General features: G+C 25.5%; 1 protein-coding gene across 1 annotated transcript; it reads left to right on the forward strand.

The window, feature by feature from the left end:
* Positions 1 to 439: 439 nt before the first annotated feature.
* LOC110669882 (uncharacterized) lies at positions 440 to 1,011 on the forward strand. The gene is made up of 2 exons (XM_021831724.2): positions 440 to 682; positions 806 to 1,011. The coding sequence occupies exons 1-2, from the start codon at positions 446 to 448 to the stop codon at positions 875 to 877; spliced, it is 309 nt and encodes a 102-aa protein (XP_021687416.2). The 5' UTR covers positions 440 to 445; the 3' UTR covers positions 878 to 1,011.
* The last annotated feature ends 8,741 nt before the right edge of the window (positions 1,012 to 9,752 follow it).

The raw sequence follows: 9,752 nt of genomic DNA on the forward strand, positions 1-9,752 counted from the left end.
GATGAAAAATAAGATAAACCACCATGGCATAGAGACTAAAAATGAGAAAAGTGTGCCATCCCCATTAACAACCATACAAATTTCATTATTTTGTTTTTCAAACTCAAATATCATAAATTTAATATATAAAATAAATAATAAAATTTAATATTAAATATATAAATTTCATTTATTTATGTGTTAGTAATGATATCATTTTGTCTTAAAAGCTAAAGTATTAACTATTGATTTATTTTGATGATTAAAAATATATTATTCGCTTAATAAAATTATATTTGAATCTCTATTTTTTTTAATTTTTTAATAAAAAAAAAAAGAAAAGGTGTTTTAGCTTTAAATTTTTTACTTTGCATTCTCACGAATCTATTAAGGGAGCCTTTATAGCAAACTGGAAACATCTGAGAACTGTTGGTTACATTAAATAGAGCCAAAAATAGGCCCATAAATGAAAAATACTGTCAGTGGAAGAACATTGCTTAGCTTGGATTGTAAGCGAAAATGGCTTGTGAAACTAAAACCCAACTGGGATTTCATTGAATTTTATACTTTCCCCGAGACGAAGACTGAAAGCTTAAGAGTGGGACAAACTGTGAAATATTACAAGAAAGACACTAAAACGACAACGCCTTGTCCTGCACCTCCTCTTACCTTGTTCTGTCGTTCTACGAGACACAATGAAAAGGTAAGAAAAGGGCAAAAACCCATATTGAAGTTCTCAACTCAACTTGCTCAGTGCTGGAATGTGGCCAAATTCTTCTTGTTTTTTAGCTTAATTTATATGTTTTTGTTGTGTATTATAATGCAGAAACTGCATGTAAAATCAGCTAGGAAACCTACTCGTGTTGGCATATTGTTGTCCAGTTCAAGCCCCAGATGAGATATGACTTTCGAGATCCTGACTTACAAATTTCTCATCCTTTTAATTTATTTTAATTGACTGCTTAATCATCCCTCTTATCGATGTGGTTTTAAAATTCTAATGTATTGAAAATGTCTCTGTTAAAAATGTGTTTGTCGGGTGGCAGATGAGTGGCGTAAATGGCGCTCCACCGTTGTATCTAAATCTTTTGTTATTATTAAAAGTCTGCAAGTTCAGATTCGGCCCAGCTTAGATTGGATAAACTAGATCCATCAACCATATTCCTTCCTTCTTTACATATAGTATGCACAGTACACATGGTCATGGCTGGATCAGAATCAGGATTGACTAAAATTAGATAAATTAAATTTGAATTTGGAGTTACCCGATTCACGATTTCAATTTGGTATAAGATAGGTAATTTCAAGGGCGATTCATTTCTAGGACTGTTAATCAAATCAAAATCGATAGTTGAACCCAACGGTCCAATTCAATTTGACCCGCTTTTTTTTTTCTTTAAGAAAAATTTGCTTACTTTTGGTGAACATTGCTGCAATGGTCTGATAATTGTTGATGATTTCAACTTATTTAAGAAAGTGCAGCTGACCTTATTTTTCAAGTTTTTCAGCTACTGATAGCTCCAAAGGTCACTAGAATCTCATGAGCTGAACAAGATTCGAATCAAACGTCAATTTATTTAAGATTTTCTTTTTATAAATAGATTTGATTGATTTTTAGTTGAATTCAATCCCTAATTTTGTTTAGTTATTGTTAATTAGTTTTTTAATTATTTTGGCTTGATTCAAAATCATACTAATCCATTGCACACATTTAACTTAGACTACAATTAAAATACAATCAAATCACTGAAAAAAAAGGGAAATATATATATATTTTTTTAATGGGAAGACAGGAAAGATGAGATATGAAATGATCACTTTTTCAACCTTGGTCTCCACCAACTTCCTCCTAAGTCAAGTTTTACATTTTCTTTTTATCCGGAGCTGGGCTGGTAAAGAATAAAAAGAGGTCCAAGAGTACATTTGGCATAAAGTTAGAAGTTCAATGAGAGCTTAACCCTCTTTTATACCAAACACACTTAATTGTTACCCTAAATTTTAACTTTTTTTTTAATATATTTTACTTTATTAATTATTACTTTCTAAAATATTACTTTTGTAACTTTTTACTCATTATGTTACCTCTTGTATAAATGCAATCTAAAGAAAAAAGCAACTCAAATAAAGGTAAAATGGACCCCAAGTGGTCATAATGTGGGAGTAGAGTGATCCAAGTCTTTAGGCAAAATGGGTGAAGATTAACTAACTATCAAAGGAGTTCCAGCCACCAAACAAATAAAGCAATTGGGTACTTGGGTTGCTTTGATTAGAGGAACCTAATCTAGTATGAGTTTGTTTGGTATTGAATTTGAAATTTACTTTAAAAGAAAAATATAATTTTTAGATGTCATTGAAAAATATTGTTTGAAAAAATTATTTAACTATTTATGAGTTTTTTTTTATGAATAAAACATATTAAATTTAAATAACTTTAATAGTCTATTATTAATATATTTAAAATAGATTTTCTCGAAAATAATTTAAATATCAATATCAAGCAGACTGTGCACTAGTATAGCATATATTCATAAGAATTTAGTTATGAGTATCCCGATATGGCTCTGGTTAAGGTATGCAAGTGAAATTGGGTATGTCCAGGGACTGATCTTTCAGGATCTCACATCGATTGTAGATCGTATGCGTGTGTGACTTACATAGAAACAAGGACCTTATTAAAATTATTATAGTTTTAACAAGCGTTCATTTCATTCACTGAGCCGTGTGTGTATATTTATCTACCGACAAAAAAAAGATTATGAAATGTGGGTTATTTTATTGTAAGAGAAAGAGCATGTGCTCATAAATCACTTTATAAAATTTCTTGCCTTTTCTATCCACATGGAAAATTTGGAGTCATACATGGCTTAAATGTATTTTCTTGTGCATAGTATGCAAAAACCATAAATTTTAAAAACAAGGGTGAGCAATCCGTTGGTTTAATTAAGAATCAAACCAAATCAATTTAATCAAATAGATCGGATCCTTCAAAATATTTAAGTGATATGGAACCTTTTTAATAAAAAAGTCATATTGAATAATTTGGTTCAATTCAATTTGATAGTTTCAATTTCCACGAGATGCAGAATCAATGGTTTCTAATCCTATACCTAATTTACCTTTTCTTTCAATCTCAAATCTAAATCTCCATTCTCACACTCATGAATAATTATCCCAGAAAAAAAAAAAAAATCAAAACAGAGTAATCTTATCAACAATTATTGCATTGTAACAGTTTAAGATGAGGAGGAAGGGGAAGGAAAGGCAACACCGTTCTTCATGGAATCACCTGGGGGATTAAATTGCTCAGACTATCCAAAATTTAATCTATATATATATAAAACATACAGGTTTTCTTCTGGTGCTGCTATGTAGAATTTCAAAATTTTCATATTTATGCAACGTGACAATATTTAAAACAAGCAAGTTTTCTTCTGAATTGCTACATAAGATTCTAAAACTAATGCATCTATGTCATATGGCAATGAGGTTTTCTCTTATATATAAAGTAATGAAGTTTTTTCGTCTTATTACCATGTGTCATTCTAAATTTTAATGCTGCCACGTGACATTTACTATATAAAAATTATTATATTTTATAATTATAATAATTAATGTAAGTAATTATTATTTTTTATATTAAATATTTCTTTTAATTACTATTACCATAATGTTTATGGCTAACTAATTAAAAATAGCAGATATATTTTAAAAATTTATAAATTTTTTATTTAAGGATTCTTAAATTTTTTATTATTTCATTTAATTATAAAAATTTAAGAATTATACATCTTAAAATTAATAAAATAGTTTAGAATTATACTATAAAAATTATTATATGGAATTAAATATTTTGTCATCTTATCACATGGAGTTAAATAATTTGTCATCTCTCTCATTTTTATATACTAGCATAATAGCATGGGTAATTTATAATTTTTATTTTTTAATTTAATTTTTAATTATATTTTAAATAAAATAAATTATTACTATTAAATTAATTTTAAATTAAATTATTACTAAATGTAACATATGATAAATAATATTTTATATAAATAAATTTATAAAAAAATAATATAAATAATTTTTAAGTATTATATTTAATCATAAAAGGTCTTAATTTTTTAAAAATCATATTTTAAATAAAATAATATTTTAATTAATAAATGTTAAAGTAGTATTATAAAAAATAATAATAATTAAAAGAATAATTAAAAATTAAATAATTATTATTATTTACAGAATAATATAAATAACTTATAAATATTGTATTTAATTAAAAAATATCTTAATTTTAAAAAAATTCAAATTAAAAAAAATAATAACTTAAATCATAAATTTTAATGTAGTATTTTAAATAATAGTGATAACTAAAAGATAAATAAAAATTAAATAATAATTAGTATAAAAGATGATATTTATAAAAAGTGACATGTGACAAATTTTTTAAGGAAAGTGTTACATGTCATTTTCCTGTGGATACATTCCTACTTTATATATATATATAAAGGGATTGTATTTAGAAAATTAAATTATATAATAACAGTATATTATAACTTTCAAAATATATAGAAAAATAATTATCAATAAATTTAATTAAAAATTATCAATAGGTATAAATATAATAGATTTAAAATCTTACATCCTCTTGAATTTGTTTTATAAAAATACAAATCACTTCTTTATCAAAAAGTGAAAATACAATATATATAAAATTAGTATATATTTTTATTAGATAAAATTAATAAATTAGTTCAATTAATTCTTTATTTTTTATTTCTCTAATTAAATTGAACCTTTCAGATAATAATAATAATAATAATAATAATAATAATAATAATAATAATAATAATAATAGCTATTTATTATAGTATTAAAGTGTAATAATTAAATAATTTGTAACTTATATATGTAATATTAGGAAAATAATAACTTAATCATAATTTAAAGAAATTATATAAATTAATTAATAAAAAATAAAACTTCAAGAGTGTAGGGCAGGTGTGCATATATATATATAATTTTTCTAAATAATAATAAAATAATATAATATGATTAATGCTAATATTAGTTATTTATTAATTATACTATAAAAAAAATTAAAAAAATAATGAAAATTGAATATTAATATAAATTTCTTATTTTTCATTACCATGAAAATCAAATTTTATTTTATTTTTTCATAATTTATTTTATATATATAACATTCAATATATAATTAAAAATATATTTTTATTAAATATGTGTTAAAGTAAAATAAAATCAAGGTAAATTAAAAGTTATTAAATATATAAAAAAAAGATAGAGGGTAAATTATTTAACTCTATGTGATAAGAGAATAAAATATTTAACTCCATGTGATAATTTTTATAGTATAATTTTAAAATATTTTATTAATTTTAAAATGTATAATTATTAAATTTTTATAATTAAATGAAATAATACAAAATTTAAGAATCTTTAAATGAGAAATTTATAAATTTTTGAAATACATCTACTATTTTTAATTAGTTAGTTATAAAAATTATGATAATAATGGTAATAGTAAATATATTTAAAAGGAAAGTGTTACATGTGATTTCTCTGTAAATACATTCCTACTTTATATATATATATATAAAAGAGGATTGTATTTAGAAAATTAAATTATATAATAATTGTATATTATAACTTTCATGAAATATAGCAAAATAGTCATCAATAAATTTAATTAAAAATTATCAATTGGTATAAATATGGTAGATTTAAAATTTTTCATCATCTTGAATTTGTTTTATAAAAATATAGACCAATTCTATATCAGAAAAGTAAAAATGCAACACATATAAAATCAGTATATGTTTTTATTAGGTAAAATTAATAAATTAGTTTAATTAATTCTTAATTTTTTCTTTCTCTAATAAAATTAAATTTTTTAGGTATTTATAATAATAATAATAATAACAACAACAATAATAACTATTTATTATAGTATTAAAGTGTAAGAATCAAATAATTTGTAACTTATACATGTATAATAAGAAATTAATAACTTAATCATAATTTAAAAAAATTGTACAATTAATTAATAAAAAATAAAATTTCAATATATATATATATATATATATATATATATATATATATATATACATATATTAGTTTAATTAATTCTTAATTTTTTATTTCTGTAATTAAATCTAACATTTTAAATAATAATAATAATAATAATAATAATAATAATAATAATAGCTATTTATTATAGTATTAAAGTGTAATAATTAAATAATTTATAACTTATATATGCATAATTAAGAAATTAATAACCTAATCATAATTTAAAAAAATTATACAAATAATTAATAAAAAATAAAATTTCAAGTGGATAGGTGTGCATATATATATATATATAATTTTTTTAAATAATAATAAAATAATATAATGTGATTAATACTAATATTAGTTATTTATTAATTATACTATAAAGAATATAAAAAAAATAATAAAAATTAAATATTAACATAAATTTCTTATTTTTCATTACTGTGAAAATAAAATTTTATTTCATTTTTTCATAATTTATTTTATATATATATAATTTTTTTAAGTAATAATAAAACAACATAATATGATTAATACTAATATTAGTTATTTATTAATTATACTGTGACACCCCTTACCCGTCTACAGTACAGCCGAATAAGATATGTCACACAGTATACCGGAACACTCTATTTTATCTCAATCATTTTTTATTCTTCCTTAATTTATTTTTATCATAGTTATGAAGTACAATATATTTCATTTAAGTCATTTATTGAAATTATAATTTATTTGAGGTTCCGCAAATTTTTTAAAAAATTTGGCAGAGTGCCGGCTAAAAATGGAGAAAACAGTTCTTCGGAACCTGTGAAAAATACTTTCAAAATTTTCAACCAATCCCAAAATCCATTTTATCATCAAAATCTCAATATTTTTCAACAACCTTTCCATTTCTCAATCATTCATTTCTCATGGTATTCATATACAAGCAATAAATAAATACTTAATTTTTCATTCATAAACACAATTTTCACTATTTACATTAACATCAAAATACATTACATAAGTCTCAATTACACATGAGAAAATAAAAGTTAGTTATAAAATACCAAAATGAAACCTAGTGTCCTACCAATGCACTGAAGATGGTGAGGTGACACGGATACTATGCAGAGCTGCAGGAGGTTTCACCCAGTCTGTGGTCTACTGGGCTCTCGGTCAGTATCTCCAGAACCTACGCGTGGCAAAAGCAACACGCTAAGCAATAATGCTTAGTGGTGCCAATAATAAAATAAAAAGAAATAAAAAGAAGTAAATATGCAGTGCATGTTTTGATGTTTTATGCAGACGATTTTTTTTTTTATCATTATTGGTAATCTTATTCATTATGTACTTGTTCTTTTTATTATTTCATTAAATTTGTTCACTTTCAGTTTTTGGTGCCCAAGTAACCTATACTGGATGACTGGACTGGATAAATGGGTAAACTGGCACTGGGTATCAAGTATCTCGGGCCGTCACACCATCGGTCACATATGTATCTCCCGGTGTGCAACAGAACAGCTAATAAGCTGTAATAATATTAGGCACAAGGCCAAGTATCAACATAATATTAGAATGGCTAAAAGCCATGAAATCACATAATGACATAATGCCATGTGCAGTACTGCTAACTGAACCCTATTGGTATGCCAAGCTATCCAAACCAATCTTGTTATGTATACTAGGGCATTTCACACTTTTAAGTTTCACAATTTTTGAAATTTAAGTTTTAGTGTTACTATTTTATTCATTGGTCAACAAAAATGTTAACTTTTATATAGGCAATAGGTACATTGGTTTTAATATCATCAACATACCACATTTTGCATTCAAAATTTGTTGGTATTGGTTGCCAATACCATTTCTAAGCTTAATGTTAGTTGGGCAGAATTTTCACTTTTTATGCCTTGTTTTTACTGTTCCATTGGTTAACTTTGCAGTGGGAATTTGGCAAACTGATCAACATGAAAGTTGTTCCTTATTTTTTCTAGTTGCATTTCCTTTTTTGAATCACTCCATTTGGAGTTTTGTAGCTAAAGTTATGGTCCAAAAACCACAACTGGTCGGATTGAAATTTTTCTGGACTGACCATATCTACAGTACAGTGAACAGTGACTGAAACTCACTTGTTGGATAGGTTCTGGTCATAAGTTGGGTTAGGTTTCTTCATGAAAGTTGTTGGTCTATATCTCAAATTGTTGCTGGTAAAATTTTAGGTCAATTGGACCATTCTACACTGAGTTATGGCCAAATGACCAAATACTGTTTATTTGATCATTCTGCAGAAACAGACTGCAGGTCACCCAGATTAGGGTAAGCTTTTGGTCCACTTGGTTTGGTTTTATGGGCATAGTTTCTTCACCAAAGTTGTGTCATTATGTGTCTAGTTTCATGTCCAATTGTCCTTGCACCAATTGAACCTGTAAAATTCAAGTTATGGCTGTCCAAACCTGCTGGACTCATGTCCAATTCTGCAGGTCACCATGGGTAGCCACACCAACTGCAATTCCCACTAATCAAACCACCTCATTTCTTGTTTACACATAACCAAATAGTCACTAATTGACCATTAAAACTCATTTTCATCATTACATGATCAAAGTCTCCATTTCATGCTCAAACCCTAACTCCAATTTCCAATTCATGGCATACACATACCAAACTCATACCAAATCACTTTATCCATCATCTATACTCATCAATAACATAATTAAGCCACTTAATTTCATCAAAAACCAACAATCCTTAAACTTTCTCATGGCTACCAAATTTAGAGATTTCATTTACTCAAGTTTTTCTTTTAATTTCACACAATTTCTACTTGATTTAGCATGCTTATAAGATTAAAGAAAGAATATAAATTATTTAGTGCGCTAACCTTTTTGAGCTTCACTTAACCTTGATTAAACCTCTCTAATCTCTTCTTCTTTGGCTGCCAATAGCTTTTTCTAGGTGAAAGATCAAATTTTTGTGAAGGGACTTGGCAATTTTGGTGAACAAATGGAGAGGAAATTCAAGCTTTTAAGCTTGAAAATGGTGGAATCTCTTCTCTCTCTCTCTCTCAACGTTTTTGGCTGCCTAAAGGTTGAAGATGCAGATTGTTTTTTTCAATTTTTGGTCTCTTTTATCTCTTTTAATGAGATTAACAAATTGTGATTGGTGGAGGAAATTTAAATGACATCATATGATGTCATAATTAGTATTTTTTTTCATTTTCTTTTTTTCTCTTATCTACTCATTTCCAATTTAATTTTTAGCAATATTTATTCATATTTTAGATCATAATAATTATTTGCTTAACTGGACAAGTCGGCCAAAAATTATCTCTGAAGACGAAATGAGCAAAATGCCCTCCGTTTGGCTTAATGGGCCAAAATTGTCTGTACCGATTGAAAATTTTTCTAAGCATTTCCTTGGCATTCTAATACCATAAGAACATCAATGACCTTTATCTAGAGTCCCAAAAATTATTTTATAATTTTTTCCCTGGGTCTAGGGCTCCTAGTTGCGAAAACCGTAACTTCTCACTAGATTACCCATCGTTAGGGCACCGGCTCATTTAACTTGGTTGTATTTTATTTCTAAAATTTTTCCTAAATTTTTCTTATTAATATTTGAGTTAATTATGGTTCCTCACTTTAGTTTAAATATTTTTCTGGACATTCTAACTGTCCGGACCGACACTGGTCACCGGAACAGTAGAATGTACGGAGTTG

Source organism: Hevea brasiliensis, chromosome 3, assembly GCF_030052815.1.
Source record: "Hevea brasiliensis isolate MT/VB/25A 57/8 chromosome 3, ASM3005281v1, whole genome shotgun sequence".
Lineage (NCBI taxonomy): Eukaryota > Viridiplantae > Streptophyta > Magnoliopsida > Malpighiales > Euphorbiaceae > Hevea > Hevea brasiliensis.